General features: G+C 29.4%; 2 protein-coding genes across 2 annotated transcripts; one reads left to right on the forward strand and one right to left on the reverse strand.

Annotated features, from left to right (window-relative positions):
- Window positions 1-858: 858 nt before the first annotated feature.
- Window positions 859-17,173, reverse strand: LOC124544058 (protein rolling stone-like). Its single transcript, XM_047122471.1, has 5 exons — window positions 16,950-17,173; window positions 12,799-13,207; window positions 10,651-10,761; window positions 9,890-10,085; window positions 859-2,044 (listed from the first exon to the last, which is right to left on the reverse strand). Exons 2-5 carry the CDS (start codon window positions 13,109-13,111, stop codon window positions 1,849-1,851), a joined length of 816 nt encoding a protein of 271 aa, XP_046978427.1. The 5' UTR covers window positions 13,112-13,207; window positions 16,950-17,173; the 3' UTR covers window positions 859-1,848.
- On the forward strand, window positions 4,874-7,543 carry LOC124544043. Its single transcript, XM_047122437.1, has one exon. The coding sequence runs from the start codon at window positions 4,929-4,931 to the stop codon at window positions 7,038-7,040; it is 2,112 nt and encodes a 703-aa protein (XP_046978393.1). The 5' UTR covers window positions 4,874-4,928; the 3' UTR covers window positions 7,041-7,543.
- Window positions 17,174-22,872: the final 5,699 nt, after the last annotated feature.

Genomic DNA, 22,872 nt, shown 5'->3' on the forward strand with positions numbered 1-22,872 from the left:
ACGCGTTCTAACCACTGGGCCATCACGGTTCTCTTATATTTCTGAATCGTTATTAAATGATTTTAGTGCATGACGAAATCTTGACATATTTAATATCATGATGGGAAAGTTTTAAAATATTGATTTTACTTGAAGTTTCAGTTATGCTTTATACCCGTATAAAACATTACATTTTTATGCAAAAATATTTCTATATTAATGTTTAAAATACATAACTATATTAAGATATATATAATCTAGCTTTTTATTCATAATTATTGGCCGTAATAAATGAATAAAGATTATCGTTTTAAATATCAGTAGTTATTTAGATTACGAGAATAAATTCTCAGTCATGTGTAGATAAAAAGATAGAATATACGTATTAAAAAATAAACGTTAATTTTATAATTAGTTTATTTTTCGATAACTTACAACTAACAGAATAAAATATAGTACATTGCACTTTCATCTCGAAAAACAGCATTACAAATACATCAATAATTCAAAAACCTTTTTTACTAATATAATATATATCTAATGTTATATTTATACAAGAAAAGTCTATGTTTATCTTATTTTATATTAAAGGTACACAGGAAATCACAAACTATTTAGGTACAAACTCGATGTTTACAAAGAAAACTAAATATCAAAATATTAGGAATATTTTTAATACAGGTAAATATGTATAAATAGCCTCTAAAATATCAAGGGGTAAAGTCGCTCTAAATCGTTTTATTATTTTATAGGTTGATCGTAACACACACACACACACATTAAACAGCAAAGAATTAAAATTATCTGACTTTATATAATATATATATAATTAATATAAATACACACATACATATATAAAACTAATATAGATTAATTATCTTACGAAGGCGCCCCCCTCCACGTTAAATATCAACATGCATTAGGATGAGTTAGTGACACTCGAGATTACAAAATAACTTAGTGTGCGTGTAACGATTAAGAGTAGAGACAGCAAAAAAAAAATTTTATTTGTTTACTTTATTTTATGATCAAAATATTAAACGTCCGTGGACGGATACACCTTCGTTAGTAAATAGATTTATAAATAAGTTTAAGTACAACATTTAAACATAATAACTACAATAGTTTCATTATCAACACCGCAGTTTCTTGTATAGGTTAGTGACCTACAATTGTATATATATAAATGTTTCTTTTAATTCAGCGGTGATATATTTCTTAATATAACAAAATGGCAAACATTTTAACTAATAGTGTTAATGAACTAAGATAAAAATCACAGTAATACTTTTAATACAAGTTTAGTACTTTAGGGAAATGAATACCAAACAGATAAAAAATTCACACTATACATACATCCAATATCATTTTAACAATAAAGGGTTTTATTTAATCAGCAGGTACTTAAACTGGTTACCAATGTAGTTTTGATAATGATAACCAGTTATATAATTAACATAATGCTATAAAGTTCATTGTCGATAATATGTGTGTCAATCAGCTGTCAATATCAACTTCTGTTTCAAGGGTGAATAACAGTTTGACACATTTAAAGAACTCTCTGGATTAACATTTTCTTATTTATCTGTGTAAACAATATGAATTCCTCGAGAAACTATTATAAGAACAGTTCTTAAGGAAAATATGTCTATGATTGATAATTAATAAAAAAATACTTTCAAGTATTTATTTGCCGTAATTATCGTCCAACAAATGTTTTATCTTTATTGACCGTATCGACTATGATGATTTAAACACATCTATTCTTATTTACATTGTTCGTTTGTTTTAATCACAGTCCTTATAATATTCAGTACTTTTATCGATCGGATAAAGTCTATACCATCACCAGCGCGATTAACAGCGTGTTTAGGCTTCGAAACCATCGTTGTACTCTCCATTTTTGTCGTTAAAGTACTTCCTGATGATGAAGTCGCGCGCTGAAGCCACGACAACCGTTATTATGTGCATGAGAGCCAGGAACAAAGCTGTCAAAGTCACTACCACTAGTGTTTGAAGAGGTTTTGACCAATCGATGACCGGGTAAATGAACGCGTTACCCCATCTGCAAGGAAGATTAATTTGTTAAAATGATATAATGATGCTTACATTGTGTAGGTACTATTTTATTGTAGTTTGAATTAGTATGCAGTGCCATCTTTAAATGATCGGATTAATTATAATAGTCACCTTGACGTAAGGATAACGCTACGAATAAGAAAGAAGGTCGCATTCTCAGTAGATGACTTAACAAATCATTTTTCTTTAGTTTTTCACCTCAATTTTTATAGTCCACGCATGAATAATTGAACCAAATATATTAATTTGATATCCTTATTAGTGTATAAATGTTTTTGTTAATATAATAATGATGACAAGGTATACTTCTATGTAGTAATAAAATTATGGGGAAAAATGAAGTGTAACTACACACAGAGCTGTTTTTTTCGTTCGTTAAGTATTATAGTAAACTATTAAAGTTAAAAATTTTAATTTAATATGGAAGCGTTACATTTATATGCTTATTGTTAATCAAAAATCTAACTCTATGTGTGGCACGATTTAATGTGAATTAAATTGAACGAGTATGATAACAAGTGCTATAAATTGATTTTGATGTTGGGCAAACGTTCACCATTGTATTTAGCCTCCGATATGTCCCTGGTGGACTTTTTCTATCTGGCTGTGTGGTATTTCACCATTTGACAGCGTTAATTAAGTTCACAATAATAGCTTATTTATAATACATTACGACAGTCTCTTTAACATAGTTAAAAATATGTTAAATAATTTAAGTATGCGGTTGGTTTTACCTTAACCTGATTTGTGACTTTTTACGAGATACATGTCTTTTTTATATTCACCACTGAACGAAATTTCAATGCTAACTTATTAATTATCGTACCTATAATCAATAATAATTAATTAATTATGTGATTTAATAAGTATATTGATTTATAAATAAAATAATCCCAATATGAAATAATGGTTATTAAATTTGAGAATGTTATATTCCTTTTTGTTTAATAGACGTAGCTAGTGAAGTATTATTTAGTTCGTATGTCCGATTACCAAACTGGTAGCAGGATGGTAATGTGTAGTAACATCCACCAGGGTTTATTTTGATTGTAGAAATGTTTATTTCAATACAATGTAATTTCTTATTTTGTCTTATAACCGCGTTTATTTCGTAACGATGACCTTGTCACAGGGCTGCCCCGCTGTTTTAATTATTAACTTATGTCAGATGTAATTTAACGTATTTTATTATCATTTAAGCAATAATTTGTATATATTCATATTCTTAGTAGATTTATATATTAGCGTATTGTAATATTAACATTGTATTCTCACGTTTTTATGTGATCGTAAATTTCGAACATATTGTATTTTTAAATATTGTATTGTTTAGTTTCAAAATGTTTGGGTAGGTAGGTGATTTGCATATATGTCACTAAGTTTCCAACTCATAAAAAAATATATATGAGTTAAAATTAATAATTACGAAATAAATTTGACTTTGACCTTGTTTACACTTTTAATAACTTAATGATAAATCATTAAAGTAAACAGTTCAGTTAAAATTGCATATTAATTAATAGTATATTATACACATTATAGATTTTTATTGGAATGACAACCCTATGAAATTACTATGGGTGGTCAATGGCGTCTAAGGTAACAAATTATGTTTTATGTCCGATTTTTGATAGTTGTGCAACGATTGTACAATCTAATAACACATGCTGTTCGTTAAGGTCATTCGTTTATCAATGGAAGTATTGATCATTTGAATGAAAGAATAGAACTCATCATATTATTTTCACTCACTTACATTTAATTGTCTTTAAAAGTAAATAGTATTTTAAAATAAATAATCATTTTATTGGTTAAGTATAAAATGTAATAATTATGAAATTATTGATAAAATAGCGCCGCGTTGCTGGATCTATAGGGATTTATTTCATAGGAATTTATTTCGCAAACAAAGGCTAATTAATTAATTAATGTAAAAGCTATACATCAAGGGCATACCTACTGACTTTTTTAAATATTTTTCAAAACGTAGCACTTAGACACAGATAGTAAAATTAAAAAGATTTTATCTTCGTATCGCGTCTACGAATAAAAATACGTTTATATTTTTTTATTGTTAAAAAATGTCTGTGTGTGAAGTATGAAAATATTTGTATACTTTCATTAAAGTTATATTAATTTTTTTAAATTCATTGTGTACCTATATGCAGATTGTCATTTTAAAGCAATTAATGAAATTGTATTTCAAAGGCTTGTTCACAATGACGTCGTATCCAAAAAAAGTATAGTATAGATTTATTTTTGAAATACCTAGTGAGTTTTGAATTAGCGTATATTTTCATAGTAACTAGCTATATGTTTTAGCAGTAAACACCATTCTCTTACTACCTATTTATACCTAAGTTGTATATATTTAGGTAAGGTACTTGATACAAATAAAGCCTATGCTCTAATAAGGCCTATAGTGCGAAAAGGTCGTTTAAAATATATTTACATCAAAAATACTTGATACACACACAGACGACAGCTCCACGGCTCGGCACAGAAGGCGCAAGAGGCCCGCTCGCGCTCACATCGACAGTAGTGACCGGTCGTTTGCGAATGACGGGCATTTTCATAGCGCGTTATTAAATTATAATTATTTTTGTTTGATTTTTTTACGTTATTCTTTAAAGTTTTGTTTCATGATATTTATTTGGATCATAACATAACTCTTCAAAAAGGTAACTACGACTTTAAATTTTAATTTGTAAAATATGTGAATTAAATACTGTTTATAACATTTATGAAATATGATATACTAAATAAAGCCTACTTCTATAATAGGCCTTATTTTTGATCCTAGGCCTTAATAGGGGTTCTGTTGAATTTAAACTTTAATACGTTTTTTTTTTCAGATCAATTATCTTAGTATGTCTTCTTCAAAACCAAAACGGGCTATGTGGTCCGAAGAAAACTTAAAAGCGGCAGTTAATGATGTGAGTTGTGGGCGATTGTCGAGTTATAAAGCTTCGGCCCAATATGGCGTTCCGAGAAGAACAATCAGAAATCATATTAAAAGTGGTATCTTACACAAGAGCTTAGGAAGAAATGCTATTTTTACGAAAGAGCAAGAAAAAGATTTCGTCAGCCGTATTATAAAATTTTCCGAAATGGGAATACCTCTGACGTCGAAAATGATTCGAATTCAAGCATTTGCTTTTTGTGCAAAATATAATATTAGCAATAATTTCAACAAAGCAACAGGACTTGCAGGAAAAGGCTGGTTTAGATTATTTTTACAAAGAAATCCAAATTTAGCAAAACGAAAAGTGCAACTCTTAAACCCAGCTCGTGCCCAGAAATTAAATAAAACCATCGTCACTCATCATTTCAATGAGGTTCGTAAGCTTTATGACGAATTTAATCTTCATTACCGTCCTGAAAAGATTTATAATATGGACGAGAAGGGCTGTCGGCTTACACTTCATCACCAACAAACCGTGATTGCTCAGAAAGGAGTTAAAAGAGTGCACATGATAGGATCTGAGCATGGTGAGAACGTCACTGTTGTTGGATGTGTCAATGCCATAGGGAATCCGATACCACCCATGATTCTTTTCAAGGGTAAACGAAAGAAGCCGGAATATGAAGATAATTTGCCTGTGGGGTCAATTGTCCACATGGCACCAAAAGGAAGTATGACAACGGAACTTTTTATTATTTTTATTGAACATTTAGCTAATTATAAAACACCTGGAAAATGCCTCCTCATCTTTGACGATGCCAAATGTCATTTGGATTTTCGCATTGCCGAAGTCGCTGAAAAACATGAAATTGTACTATATTGTCTACCATCCAATACGACACACGAGTTACAGCCTCTTGACAAAGCCTGTTACAAACCGTTTGAATCATACTGGGATCAAGAAGTTTTGCAACATATGTACCAAACACGTGCCAAAAATGTTACTAAAACTCAATTTAACCTAATTTTATCCAAGGTCTGGTCAAAGAGCATGACCTATGAAAATATAACAAATGGATTCAAAGCTACTGGGCTTTATCCATTAAACGCTCAAGCAATACCGGACTCGGCTTTCGCTCCTTCTATATTGACAGAGCGTCGTTTTAGTAAAAGTAATTCGAACAACTCTGCTGAACCTCAAGAAAATTTTACAGGATCCAATACAAATTTTGAAACAGATACTGACTCACGTCAATCCTCACCCATCGGGAACATTCAGCATTTGCAAAATTTGATCAATGCCGAAAGCGTCTTACCATCATCTCCTACCACTCCTGATCTTCGAGTATTTTCATCTGCTTCCCCAATAGATCACAGTACACCACCTCGAATAAATAATGATGACCAAAATTGTCTCGAAAATATTCCCGGGCCCAGCGGCTTACAGATTAACCACCGACTAGTAGAATATAGTGATAGTACAGAAAATGAGCAGGACAGTATATCGTCTGAAGATAATATGTACGCATTTATAAATAGGCTTATTCCACCAAGACGCTTAAGAATTTACACTTCTTCAGACACAGATAAGAGCGACGTCGAAAATATTAATCCCAATAATGTTACTTTACCTAAGTCCGATGGCGAAGACATTGAAGATGACGAACCTTTGGCTAAAATAGCTAGACTTAAGAAGACTGATTTCCAAAAATTTATGCCTACACCTGACTACAGTATTGTTAAGAACCGTCCACGTAAAAAAGCTTTAAATTATAAAGGTCAGAGAGTAACCAAAGACTTATTTAATACAGATAAAGAGCCAAAAAAGAATAATTCGAATAACAAAAAGAAAGGAAAGAAACCTATAAAGAAAACCGACAAACAAAAAAGAAAAAGTTTGATTAAAACAAAATCAACTGAAGATAGAGAACAGTGGTACTGTCTGGCATGTAAAGAAGAGAGGATTGCTGATATGAGACAGTGCGTAGGGTGTCGTCAGTGGTACCACGAGGATTGCGTCGGCTTGACAAAAAGTGATTTAGATGCATTTATATGTCCTAATTGTCAGAAAAATTGATTTTATAGTTGTTTACTTATTACCAGTAAGACTGATTAATGTTCCTAAGCAAATATGCTTATTATTACGTTCCAAGGCCTTATTTAGTTACCTTGTTTAATTAAGGCCTACTAATTTTTATTTTTTTTTAAATATTTAATATTATTATTAAGAAGATATGTTACTTATCTAATTATCTTGTATATGGATATGTTTTTTTTTAATATTCATTTTTATTTCTTGTTAATATTGTGACTTCAAGTCTGACTAGCAAATTAGGCATCATCTTTAGTAAAATAAATTAAAAAAATGTTCTAGGATCTCAAAGACAGACTTGATAAAGGCTCAGAAATATATATTTTTGTAAAAGTACTATTGAGTATTAACTCTAATAAGAATATTCCTATAGTTTAAGTACTAGGCTTTGTTAAGTCACTATGTTTTAAATAGGCCTGAGGCTAAGGTTTTCGAATTACCTCTTTAAAAGTGATTTTTGTTAAAAGATTGCAATATGTTTTCATAATTACTTAAAATTTATAAACCAAAAAATAATATCTTGCTTTTATTTATTACACTTTCGAATAATTTATCAAGATAATGATTGTTTCAAATTAGGTAGGCCTTATTTATATCACTTACCTTATAAGTATAGTCGTTAAACGCAAAGGTCTCAACAAATATGCGCAATTTAAACTTTGTTTGATTTATACGATCAAATACGGACGATGTCCTTGTTTATTGACAAAATGACTATATATGTGTGAACAGCGTATATTTTGTATCTTGTCTATTTTGCTTAACCTTCAGAGAAGAAAGGATGTCTGATAATATGTCAAGAACCTTAAAGTACTTGTGATTTTACTTAAATGTCATTTTAAAGCCACTGCTATAACTGATATTAAATTTATAAATGACTGGATACCCGTCCTGGTTTCGCACGGCTACAAGTACGACTGCACAGACCGAAAAGAATACAAAGAAAAATAAATATATATATATTTTTTCTAAGGCTAAGATACTTTGTGGGCGTAAATCAACTAACTAAAGTTTCATCACAATCAGATGTATGGTTTATCAGCGTGTAGAGCACAAAACAAAAGAACATTAATTTTTATTTCTACAGATGTAAACAAAGAATACTCATACTAATAGCCTTTCATAGAGTCAAGGTCTAAATGTTTCGTTAGAAACTAATTATAAAGACTTAAGTATCTTTACTATTAACATCACTGACATTTACGAAAACGGATACAGGGTTCGTAAGTAGATAATAACGTGTGTGGTACATCGCTAAAATGCTAGTAATCAATTTAAAGGATTATTCGAATGTTGCCTAAAGGCTGTTTTGCTGAGAAGTTTCGTAAATTATTATTTATCTTCTAAATATATTAATAATAGTTGTATGAATAATAATAATAAGTTAAGAATTCGGCATTATAAACAAAGACGCTGCTCTATGACAGAGTCGTGATGTAAACATTTTTTTAAATATTTGGAAAATCGTTTTTATGATTAATTAAATCGTTATCGATTGGTAGATTTTATTTTATGGAACATTAATTGTAATTAAAATTTGTTATAATTTCTTTATAAACTGGTAGGCCTTAATACTTACTTAATGGTAATCGAGAGTTGGACATTCAATAACCAGTTTTATATTCACTTTTAAGGCTACCTAATTTCGTATGGTAATTCTCAGCTGTTATTCTGATATATAACATATCATTTGTCTTTATAAGACTTTTTTATATGAATATCTGAACAAATATTAACAATACAAGAAAATAAATTAAGATTGTCATTTGTTACAATAATAGTCTAAATTAGAAGTGGGAAATGATAGCTTATATCGAAACTGCGAAGTAGAGATAGTTTTAGCGCATGTTATATATTATATGTCTATAAATCTTTAATCTTTTCTGTATTCACTCGTATATTTATACAAAACATTTAATCATTTATTAGTATAATTTCACCTTCTACTATAAACAAATATTTTAATATTATTTTGCAATTTGCTGAGGCGAATAAATTTAAATGTAATTAATTAAATTTATTAAGCAACAGTATATCATAGTATTAGCGGTTTACTTTGTATATTGTTAAGTAAGTAATGTGTTTTCGTTATAAATGACAATATTCTTCTTATGTTTTTTTTTTTAAACCCGAGATTCAGATACTCGTAGGTGTAAATCATTTTGCTTTTAACATTGGTAAGTCAATAATTTGATTAAAACATTTAAGATCAATACATTAAAAATAGCATTAGCTCTCAATTGCCTTAAGTATTGGTCAATAGTATGTACTTCTACAAATAATTATGTATTGCTTTTATATTAACAAATAATAAATCGTAATCCGTTTTTTTTAACTATTTGTACTGTTCAGTCAAATAAAGTACCAGATGTACTTCATATTTGTAGAATCTATTTTGTTTTGAGCTGTAATAAAAAGATAATTTAATTTCAAATCATTTCTTATTAACCAGGAAACTTAAAAAGTTAAAATGAATGTAACTTTTTAAATTGATTGTAGGTATACATTCATAGATTAGTAGATGTATAAAATATTATTTTAAGTATAAATAGGGATAGTTGGTACTATTTTTAGGTAAAGTAAAGTAAGGTAACAGCCTGTACATTTCACACTGCTGAGATAAGGCCTCCTCTTCCATTATGGAGAGGGTTTGGAACATATTCCACAACGCTGTTCCAATGCGGGTTGGCTATTTTTAATACATAAATATTTATAGATTATCCTAATTGTTTTATATTGGTGCGATAAGTTCCGTTTTGTTGAGTTAGTTTTGTGTACAAGGAGAGAGAGGGAGAGAGGGAGAGAGAGAGATGTTATTTATGTATAAAACTTACGGGTCAAGTCCTCCACCGATGAAATATGCGACGCTGAACAGCAAGTAGGCCAGTGCGAAATACAAAGGCTGCATTATGTGTAGTAACCGACTTGGATGCGTCGAGAAGACAAGTTCGATGAACATCAGCCCGGAATTGACGCCGTGCAGCATTATATCCAGGATCGGATTTGGAGCGTAGTTCATTTTTTTCCCAGCTGTAAAAATAGCAATTAAAAATAATTAAAGGAATAAATCAGCTGATATTATATTTGTGTTACAGTTAGATTATATTCTGGATAGCATTTCAATTATGCTTTTTATTTGCTTATAAAATTTACGATTACGAGATTCGAAGACAGATAAGAAATCTCTTATAATAAATATTTATAATGTAGTAAAAACACATAGTAAACAAAATAGAGCTGAGCTAAGCAGAAGGGGATAAGACACCATCCACACCATATTGAATACACCGGTTCTAGTACGATAATAATCCGAGGCGACATCGGGTACGCTCAGTACTCGTTTAAATGGCCTATATTAACGCGGTTTTATCTATAAATATACATTGGGAATTACTAACAAAAAAAAGATTTTAAATGAACATGGTTATTTTTATTATTAAAGTTACTAATTTCGGGGTATTTACCATGTTTTTTATTTACGAGACAGAGTGAGAGTCTCGTGAACAAGACATTCGTTGATAATGTCGAAATAAATAACTTTAATAATAAAAAAAAGTTAATTATTATAGTGCGTAATTAAAGAAACAATACGTACGGCCTCTTAAAACTGCCCAGTAGAAGAGTGTGATAAGAAATGCCACTGGCACCGTGATGTTGTAGAGCACCCAATATGTTTTTACAGTCCACGGCATTCCCTTGGCCGAATCTGAAAATATAAGAAAATACTCGTTCTATTCACACAATACGTCGACACAATTGCACATCCGATATGCTTAAATTCTTGAACTTTTCAAAAATTGGTTAGAAACCTACATGTCATGTGAGCGCAGATGTTTTTAGGTCAGCGGTGATTAGAAAATGTTTGTTGCCTTAAAACTAATTATCGTGGTACGTAAGTATGTGTGTAAATGAAGCGAAGTACACTCATTGGTATGTCACAAGGTCGGTGAACCCATTTGATATAAATAAATAACTAGGAATTTAATTAAAAACCGTATTTTGAAACCTATTTAAAAGTATAACTCTACCAAAATAATACATTTTTTTAAATCGATTTTACTTTTTCAAATCAATTAGTTATTCTAGAAGAAAATAGAATATGAAAATGATTACTTTTAAAAAAAATATGATGCCAAAAGAATCTCGTAGACAACGCTTATGGAAATAACAATAATAATTCCTTCAAAACAGACAGTGCCAAAATAACAGAACAAAAAAGTTAACAACTTAACTGCATGAATATAATATAACTAAATTGAACTAACCGGAAATCATATGTTACTCAGTCTCTGGCTAAAGATATTATTTATATTCTTAGAATAAATGAATAATTAAGTTTAAATATACTTTTATAGGAATATATTGCGCTCCCATAAGCACCTGGTATAACATGAATCGAACGATCATTTAAACGCTTTAATATAAGGATAACATTTATTTGTTTATTTCAATGCTAGTTTTTCTATCGCACGTATACTCTGTACCGAAAGTCACAACAATTCAATTTTCCACAAGGACAAGGTAATCCTCACCTCGATCGCGCCTTATATATGACTTAATTAAACAACATAACAGACATTTCATGACATAGTATAATGTAAGTTTTGTAATGCATTTTGTTTTATAATTCTATAAAACTTTTTATGAAACTGATCTAGGATTACACAGGATAATAATTTTAAGGACGTGTATTCTTTTTTCTTTGTTATTAATATATGTATTTAGATAGGTTTATTTAAAAAAAAATATATTTATTTATTCTTTTTGGGTTATAAAGTATTTTAAAAAGAGTATTTATTGAAAATAGAGGCACACAGGCAACGTTAGAGTTTCATTATTGCATTAAAGATATATTAAAAAGTATAAGTTAATATTTCGACATAATTATATTCTACGACGATCTTAGTTGCAAGTTAAGTCATTTATTTTATTGGATTGAATATTTCAGGGTCAGCGACTATTTCGTTTGGAGTCACGATGTTTTAATTATAATAAAAAAATATACTTATATAAAACTATTTTTGTCATATGTTTATTTTATGATTACATGGAAATATACATATTCTCTTATTATATTTATTTTCAGTTTATAAGTTAAATTAAAGATATTTTTTTATTATCCTCAGCACGATAAAAAAAAATTATTTTTTATTTTATTAACATTGTAATTATATTCATTATTTTGATCAAAATCGTTTAACTATTTTTTTAATCTGACCTACCTAATAAGGTCACATTTTTGCGTTGTGCATTATAAATCCTATTGCATAGTTAGTAATTAACAATTATTAATAATTAATAGTACCGGAAGCAGGTTATTCTTGAGTAATAATAGTGCAGATAATACAATTAAAGCTATATTTATATTCGGTTAAAACAATACTATTATTATATAATATTTAATAAACGGTAGCAGTATAAATAAACATTCTAATAATGTAAATCAAAGTAATGTAATAAATTAGTACGTTGCTACAAATTAGATTAATGATTTTCTGTATGTTGCTGCCGGGATTAATGACACTATGTGCCAATCGTTTATATTTCGTGAACAGAATGGGGGCGCGAGCTTGTGCTATTTGTGTTCTGCAAGACTGTTGCTTGACACGAGTGATCTTTGATTTGATGAGTTAAACCTATATATTGCAAATTAAACAGGTCACTGTCGAACTTCTAAAATATCTTATTTAAATAACGTTTTAAATATAAATACTTTTTGGTATTTTTTTTAAATATAACTCACCCGATAGACTCTCTCTCTGCTTGTTAACAACGACAAGGATGCCAAAAAGAGACTCGAGGAAAATCAGAATAAGTCCCCAATGAGTCATGTACAGTAGGAACTTTTCTCGAGGTCCCCAAAAGTAAACCGTTGACCAGGAAATGATGATGACAGTCCAAAGGAAAATCGGCACTCGCCAGTACAGCGGCGATATCCTTCGGCTCCAACATCTTCGGAATATTTCTGGCGATTCATTTCCTTCCTTAAGCGATGCGGTACAACAGGCGTAGAAGTTTGCTGGCGCTTCTTGTTTCCAATTTTGTACCTTTGCCATTTTTTATAAAAAAAAATATTTCACTTGTACTTAAAATTGACGTCTTTAATTTATAATAGTCTGTACGTTATATATACTTCTTTGTGTATTATACATCTGTGAACAAATAACAGCCCTATTTATAAAAAGATAAATTATATCAACGTTAAATACATACACCTACAATAATCCAACATAACCTTCACCCAAATATATAACTTTGGCTAAGTTGAGTATGTTTTACACTTGAACGACCGTGAAAAATGAATTATCGTGTCAGAAAGTCACGTCGTCCAGAGTACCAGGTCCAAGTAAAACGTTTACAGTTCTTATATTTGATAGACTTTGTTGTTGTATGAATTATATATTTTTGAAAGGTTATTGGAAAAAAACTTGAGCACAAAAATCAAGGCTAACGGCACTGTTGAATTGTTTATACGAAAATTAAAAATCGAACACTATTATTTTAATGTTTGCATATGTTTTTAATAAGCGATAACTATTTTGCATGGATAGAAGGAAACGTATTGTTCTCTTTGATATACAAAGAACCTTGTTCTGTATGCATTTACATAATCATAAATATATTATTATAATATATCAGTAGTTCCTCACGTAGTTTAGTAGGAAGAAAATATTATTGATATTATTTGTTTTTAGAAATTCTGGTTTATTCATTGCTCGAAATGATTATATAGTACGATGACTTTGTAGATTGTAGTAATTATTTTCCAAGTTTAGCTCAGAACATAACGATTACAATTAAGTATCACAATAAGTTTCGTGTGTTTAATCTAAGTGTAGCGTGCTGGACGCTAGTTTTTAATTAATTGTATTATTAAAATGTATGCGACTGTGGATTTGCCTTTCATTATGACTTTAATGCAGTACCTACTTATCTACTAGTTCCTTAATCGTTTTAGGAAATAAGCCGATTAATTCAAAGGCATTTTATATACGTGGTTCATTACAAGCTACAGTACGTGCGGGTCAATCTTATAATTGAATTTTGATAGATTAATTCAGCGGATCGAGCTGAAATTTTGCACACGCTTTTGTTTCTAGTGATAATCAATTTATAATACTGTTACTTATTTATATTTGTTTTAGAAAATAGTTACTTTTAAAATTTACTGTTTAAGGTGTACGAGTTTAAACAAAAGATTTGTTTTTGCTTTTATTTCTTATTAAAACCATTTCGTTGTAATTTATTATTCCATTCGACTATTTGCAATTTAAAATCGGTATATTTACAATTATAGCTTGTCAATACGGTGAAGTATTATGACGAGTCAAACAACCTTTAAACACGTGATTACAATTAAGGATGGAAAATAACAATTTTAATTTATTAAGCGATAAAAATGAATGATTATTAAGTAATAAAAAAAAAACTAAAGATCAATCATTGAACTAAAGTTGTATTTTATTTATTACAGTTTCTTGTTGAGGATGTCCGTTCATCAAATTTCTTCAATTAACGAGTGATAAGATTTATTTAAATGCCTTTTTATATGATTTCCCTCATTACACATTGCGTGTTCATGTAAAATGTAGGTTGGTTAATTGATTCACGGCTATAGAAATCGAGGAAAATGACCTATTACGCTTTGAGGATGCGAGTGTGCAATGAGTTTTGAGTATTCTTACGGATGGAAAATAAATACCATTCAAAATTTATACAGAATTACCAAAATATATACACGCGATTTCATAAGTGTGAATGTATATATGTAACATTATTAGTTTTTAACAATCTTTGAGACATATACTGCGTTGTTTTTTATTTATATCTTTTTTATTTATGACACATATATAATAATAATAATAATAATAAATGTTTATTTCATCAATAACCAAGACAGTACAATAAAATCTCAAAGGTTGACTTCTTCTTTTGAGTGCCGTGAGCTCCCGTGCCAGAAGAAGTCGCTCTTCCTTAACACATTCACACTTTAATTCAAAGTTATAAGATGAAACAAGCTAAGAATTAAGAATTACAAAAATACATATATATATATAATAGCTAAAGGTAGAGCGCGTTCGCGTGTGTGTCTCTCTCTGTATATGTATGTGTGTGTGTGTGTGTGTGTGTGTGTGTGTGTGTGTGTGTGTGTGTGTGTATGTGTGTGTGTGTGTGTGTGTGTGTGTGTGTGTGTGTGATATATATATAAAAAGATATAAATTGTCACTTGTAATTTTAAAAAAATATATGCATATAATCACTTATTTTTATTTAGCTTTATCGTACTTTACAAATATTTGTTTAACTAGGTTTTACCCGTGGCTTCGCCCACATATTGGAGAGTCGATCGTAGGTTTTAATTATAAAAAATATTGTGTTTGCTTAATAATGAATTTCATCAAATTCGGTTCATTGGTTTAGTCGTGAAAGCGTAACAGATAGAGAGACACACAGATTTTCTTTTGCATTCATATTATTTGTATGGATTATGTACCAAATCCTTGTTCTAAATATATATTTCAAATCCACTGGCTGATTTGTTTATAATAGATATAAATACTATATGCGCGTTAAATAACGTATACAAGTGTTTTTTGTTCATTCTATTTATTTAGGTAAAGCCTGGAAGAATGCCAGAAAAACGCAAAATCAAATGCACCGCATATAAATGTCGTTGGCAAAGTACTAATGATTTGAATGATGCGACATATGCATAAGTAACAGCTGGTTTGCTTTAGAAATTAAACTATATCTTTTTTCAATCTGTGTAGGTAATAATAGCCGAATTTTATAATTAAAATATAATATCCGCACTGAGATAACACAGACTCATCGGCGAGCTGTTATAGTAATCATTTATAAAAGTATTTTACCTTGGTAACTTATTATCAAAATATATAAATACGTTATAAATAATTTTATAAGAAAAAAGTATACACTAAAGTAATATTGAGCGTCACCGTGTGAAAAACGTCAATGTTACTTTAACGAAATATTATTGTTAATTATTATTTAAAGGTGAGTATATATATTTTTAAAGGTCGTTAAATTTTAGTAACAATTAACACAAATATTATTAAATCACGATGCATAAAGATTTATAGAGACTGCAAAAAGTTGAAATTAAATGGAGCTTGTTTGATTTAATCGTTTATATTGCCGGTACTGTGTCAAGTTTTCGGTGATTAATAGCATATGTAGGGCATAGCTTACAAGGGCCAAACAATGAAAATTGCTGGCACAGAACATGCAATTTTAAGACAAATATGTAGAATATGTAGTAACCGACACTACGAAATATACAAAGCAAGAAATGTATCAATGGATAAATTTTCCGAGGGACTATTGTGTTGTTAAACTTAAATCAGATATTTCGATATTTGAATTGAAACAACTCGAGAAAAATACGTTAAAAACACATATTATCTAATTGGCCTGTTCTTTAAATAAATATTAATGTTATCTTTTTTTATAATTGTATTTTTTTGCTACTAAGGGAAATCAGATAGGTATTTTTTTGCACAGAACATAAATAAAAATGAACGTGCGTCATTCAGTAATTATAATATACCAAAAGCAAAAAATCGTGTGTATTATTTACGGGTTTTTCTTTTATTTGTTCGATGGAACACACTTTTATATAAATATCCATATGAATAACTTGTATATATGTGTTCAAAAAAATCATATTTAGCCATCGGAAAATTTGCAGATTATATAAAAAAATTAAACATATTATTATTATTTAATAAAATTCACTAAATACACTTAATATAGTTCACTAAATACACTTAAGTAGTAGTGCTGTACATTGTAGCACTAAAATTCAAAACTTAGGTATATTTAAGAAAGCTATTTTTATTTATTTGTTATATATTATTTTATTAGGCTTACCATTTTTTGAAAACAGAATTTATTAAAACCTTTTTTAATTATTAAAAAATATTTTACAGTCACTTTGATTATTATTGAAATTAAAAAAAAAAACTTATTTTTTTTTAATGCCGGTGACATACACAAATAATAAAACAAAATCGCGCGCACCGTGCGCACATTCAGCGCGCGAGTGCGACTGACTCTAAAGTCAACACTCTATAGTTCGTGTACCAGTGCGAAGATCTAGCAGACGAACTGAGTGTCGGCCATAGGGCTGCCAATTAACACGTAATTATTTTAAATACAAACAAGTGATACGATAATTATTAAGCATAGATTATATTAACCAATGTAGTCATTTCTTTGTCAAGTAAATATTCAAGTTCAAACAAAAAAAAGGTTAGTTATTCTACTTCTTTTGTTTTAATATATATTACTGTTGTGCAAAAATATATACCTAACTAATAGTGTTTCATTCAAATTTGATAGTTGAATGTAAGTTTGATTAATTTATTATTAATAATATAGCAGCCCTAATCGATAGCGCATGCGTGAGCGACTGTGCGCGGTCTACCGTTGATTCAAGGTCTACGAGAAGAAAATTTGCCTTCACGCACCGTCAATCATTCGGATGCCATCTAAAGTCACTCCCACACTGTTGAGTAACCAAGCGCAGAGTTCTACTTGTCAAAGTTGATTGTGCTTAATATTCAGAAAAGATAGATAAAGATCTTTAATTGTAAATTTTAAGGTGTTTATGACGAACTGGGAGGGCATCGCAGATTGACTTTGTATTTTTTAAATGTTTAATACCGTAACTACTGAGTTTCTTGCCGGTTCTTCTCTGTAGAATCTACTTTCCGAACCGGTGGTAGCTTCACTTAATTGTAAAATGACGATTCAAAAGTGCTTGTACAAGCCAAATCAGTTTATATGTGGTTGGTTTTGAAACTTGGTATAGGTAAGTCTTGAAAAATAAGTGAAGTAGTTCAACATGGTCATCATCATCACCAGAGATCCCTGGAATACAAAGTGCGCCAAAGTTCCCAGTCACCGCCTCCCTTCCAATTCCGTAATTTTGCGCTATTCCACAGGTTGCATGATTACCGGTACCTGTTCGGGGTCGCTAGTATATTTTAATATAAGGGAAAGGATTTAAATATTCATAATGTAACAGTAGCTACTCTACTATACCTACCAAGGCAAACACTGCACACAAAAGATAAAATATTGTATTTTTCTTAATAATTTTGCCTAGCCATGAATAGCTAGCTCACGAGGATGTATTTCATGAGGTTCCGAGGAAGAAAGGTAGAATGGCTTTTAATTCCGAGCATTGAAAAGCACGTAAATTAATTTGTTTTCCGATTTTCTTTTGTTATGTAGAAGGGAGATGAAAAAAGAAGTTTTTCTTGTAAGCACTCGTGAATTATATAAAACAAAGTCGCATACCTCTGTCTGTTCCTATGTGTGCTTAGATCTTTAAAATTTCGCAACGGATTTTGATGCGTTTTTTTAATAGATAATTAATAGAGTGATTCGAGAGGAAGGTTTTTTTATATAATACATGGACAATATATTAAGTAAAGAAACACTGATAAATTTAGAAGTTTCTAATGTGATGTCGTAAATAAACAAATTCTGTAATACATTAAGTATCAGCATTGCACCCGTGTGAAGCCGGGGCCGATCACTAATATGTGCCTTTTTATTTTCCCTTAACATGTAGGTATGAATTATATTTTGATTAATAAATTGTTGATAAAGACAAAAGTTATATACCTATAACGAATTGAGTTCAAGAGCGCGTCTTATATGGGTAAATTAGGTCAAAAACGTAAAAAAATATGTTTAGTTTATAATATTTGCTAGTACTTTGTATTCAAGAAAACATTAAATAAATTTTAAAATTATATTGCATTTATATTTACTAGGAAGCAGTACAAATTCTATCGAGTCAAGATTGTGGTCACGACCTTATCCATATAGGTTTTTACACACAGCTAAATAGTGTTTACCAAGTAAAATATATAAAAAAAATTATTGTTATTCAAAGTAACATATACACATAAAAAAACAAGCCATTCTATTATTATTTTTTTGTGGTCTTGAAGTGTTCTTGAGCTTATATGTATGCATTATACATTAATTAAATTGTATCCACTAATTTAGCTTTAATTGCATTATTAATCGTGAAAATAATAAATGGTAAACCGTTTTTTGTTTTTACTAGCTTTCAACAAAATGCATTGATGATGAAATGGATTTCTTACGTTGAGATTAATCAACTGCTTTTTGTACTTCATAGCTGGTTACAACAGTTTTTGTACACAATAATCCCACGACTATGACGCGGTATTTTAAGATGTGAAGATAAAAATGGAAATCATTTTTTATAAAGAAATTGTTCATTTTTTTCGCAATATTTAATTTAATATAAACATACATACTTTAAAACAAGAATCATATGTAAACGCCCTTTGAAAAAAAATTAAGCTTCTTTCATAATGTTGTATTTTTTTTACAATTAAATAAATATATTTATAGGCGCTACTTTAAAACAAGAATCATATGTAAATGCCTTTTGAAAAAATTTAGCCTTTTTCATAATGTTGTATTTTTTAACAATTAAATATATTTATAGGCGCTTTCATGTTAATATATAGATACTTAGATTTTGCAAAGTTTCGACCCAGTTTACTAAAATGTATAAAGTTTAATGGGAAATATAATTGAAGTTATTAAATACGGGATATTTACCTAGTCAATTTAAAATCTAATGTAATTTAACATTTATTTAGTTGTAAATACCCATTAAGGCTCGCCTTACTGGGTACCGCTTACTCTTCGTATTTTCTACTGCGTATCAGCAATATTGTTGTTGTAGCTTCGTATTGTTGTGTTCTAGTTTGAAAGATCACGTAGAAGCTGCCTCAAAGCGTAATTACAGATATGAAATAAAAATATTATTACCAAGTTGGAGGAGCATTGGCGTTGGAAGGATTGGTAATTATTTCTAAGAAAACCAATTAAAATATGCGTTAGTGAACTCGAAAAAAATTATTTGACATGTGATGATGACAAAAGAATAAAATTTATAGGTTGCTTTTTGTTTTAGAAATTCATATTTAGAGGACAACTCTTTTGTTTCACAAAAACTGGCCCTGGTATGGTAGGTAGAAATGTAGAGATGCGTAGAGGTTATCCGATAACAATTATTGAAATTAACAAACATTCATATATGAAATTCAATTTTATTATAACGATAAACTTATTAATACCAGATAATACATGGATAATACATAGAATATTATATTAATACTTTGTACCAGATTTATAAATAATATTAGAGTAGATTTTATTTTATATAATTGATAATTCACAATTTATTATACGAAGCATTATACAAAACTATTGATTTTACATTATTCTTACCTACATAATACGCATACCACAATAATACTACCTGCGTGAAGAACGCATCACAGAGTTTTGCCTAAATATTATATGTAGGCTAGGAACAATAACGCTATTTCTAAAAATCACAATAAACATACTGAGTATGAAATTATACGTTAATTATTTAATGCTAAATAATTTTACTATATTTGGTAAAATACTTTGATATAATTCTTTTAGTGATGGGCCGAATAAAGGTTTAACCGAATACGATTATTCGGACAAATTCAATAATTAAAAACAATAAAGACATAATTATTCCCATTGCAGATAAATTGAATGAGGAGAAGGAAAACCTTTCACATGAAAATCTTTGGCTTGTACAATAAACATAAAAAAGCTATAGGAATTTGGGAAAATAAATCATAGTTGAAATCGATTTATATAGTCGATATAGTGTTGTTATAAAAATAAAGATATATTAAATAGCAGCTGTCTTTAGTGCAAAAGTAAAGTTATTATCAAATAACATGGAATATTTAAAGATAAGGTTTGTTTATTTTTGCTGCTTTTAAGCAATGATTTATACTTTTTATAGAGCTGGTGTCCATGAGCGAAGGTGACCTCTTACCATCAGTGGCCCATTTGCTTGTCAATTTTACTATTTAGTTTTTAGTTCTAATATTGGGAATGTAGAGCTAATTAGGATATAGTAGGACCTCTTTCAACCTCTAATAAATATGCTTGCTTCAAATATTTATACAATTCAACTAATAAAATATTTTAAATAAGTATTAAGGATTTTTTTTAAAGGAAATTTTCGGGATAAATTCGCATGTTCGGTAAGCTTGACGAATATACCGAATGCTGAAATTTAAATAAATATTAGGCCCATCTCTATATTCCATATATAATGCGGAAATGACATTAAAATCATATTAAAAATAAATTTAGTACGTATATAAAGCAATAATGAAACGACGTTGTTAAAGGTCGTTTAGTCATAATGTAATTGTTACATTTCAACAATATGAAAACGTTGATGATAGAAATCTGTATAGCAACAAACATATGATATAATCATAGCACAGATAATATAGAGCTATTTTATGTTATATTAAATTTAGAGAGTTAATATCAATATTTGCATGCTGCGCCTGTGAAAAAATAAAAGTGTTTCGGTACATAGGCATAAATTACTAAGCCAGATGTTTCTTTTCAAATGAAATCTTACGTTTCACCTTGATGTTTAAATTGATCGCACCTAAAAAATAACGGTCTCACTTTTAAACAGTAGTGTTGTGTTAAACATCGATTTAAGATTTATCTCTTTCTCTTATTATTGATTTTACATTCGAATGAAAAAGATACAGTATTGTTTCTCTATTCACCCCAAAAACAACATTTATGGGATAAACCGTACTACATTAAACAATATATATCAGTACATTTTATTAAGTTCCAATATTTAAATCGTTAACAAATGTAGGAAAGTATACATTTTCCTTATATTCTGAAAAATACGTGACAGGAAAACGCAATCGTGTAATATTTTATAGCTAAAATATATGATGTTTTATGGTTATTGAGATTCGCGATCTATACCCGGCTCATACGATATATTATACACTTTCATATGCGGAACTAGATAGGGGTCCAGCTGGAAAATTTATTTTGCGGCCGTTCCCAAAAGAAGTGAGCGATTATACACATGATCACAGACAGCAACAATTCCAAAGATTAGCTTAGAATAACAAGTACTAAAATAACTGATTCAATGTATCCAGCAGCGAATCTTGTAAAACATGGTCATAGACAAAAAATCTCTTTTTAAATGTCCACTAATTAGCAAATAGTTTTTAATCGCCCACCTCTCAGCGGCACGACCTTCTTCATCTAATTTTTGCCACTTTAACCTAGATACATATACGAGTAAAAGCGTGCTTTCATACGTGTAGCACTCTTAAAGAAACGATTTTAAAGCTAGTCGCATATTATAAATAAATGCATGTAAACAAGAACCGAAAAAAATCGGTCAAATAATTATTAAAAAACGTTTAACAATGTCACAATAATAAATGCTGCATAACAATAGAATATTATATGATTTCAATTATTACTTCTTGATGGATACGTAGAATCACTGATATTATGAACACATTTTAAAAATTATAACAGAATCAAAAAGGTGCAAATGTTCTGGCAGTTAGTCATCAGCCTTACTATGATATTAAAAAAAAACACTGAACAATTAATTACGAATAGAAACAGTTTGGGACTTAATAAAAATTTTTTATCCTTCAATATAATTCTGAAAACTAAATCTGTACGCTTTTTAAAGCACTGTACTATGGTGTAGTTATTAATTCCATAATAATACCGTTGGCATACGAAAGTTGGGATTGAATTAAAAATACATTTGGTCATATGTGACATAAGACCTCATAGCATGCCGAACTAATAACAATATTAAAAAACAATTACATTAATTATTACCAAAAATGTTTGATATTACATTAAAATAACAAACTTTATTTTTTGA

The sequence above is a fragment of the Vanessa cardui genome, chromosome 1 (genome assembly GCF_905220365.1).
Source record: "Vanessa cardui chromosome 1, ilVanCard2.1, whole genome shotgun sequence".
NCBI classification, from domain to species: domain Eukaryota; kingdom Metazoa; phylum Arthropoda; class Insecta; order Lepidoptera; family Nymphalidae; genus Vanessa; species Vanessa cardui.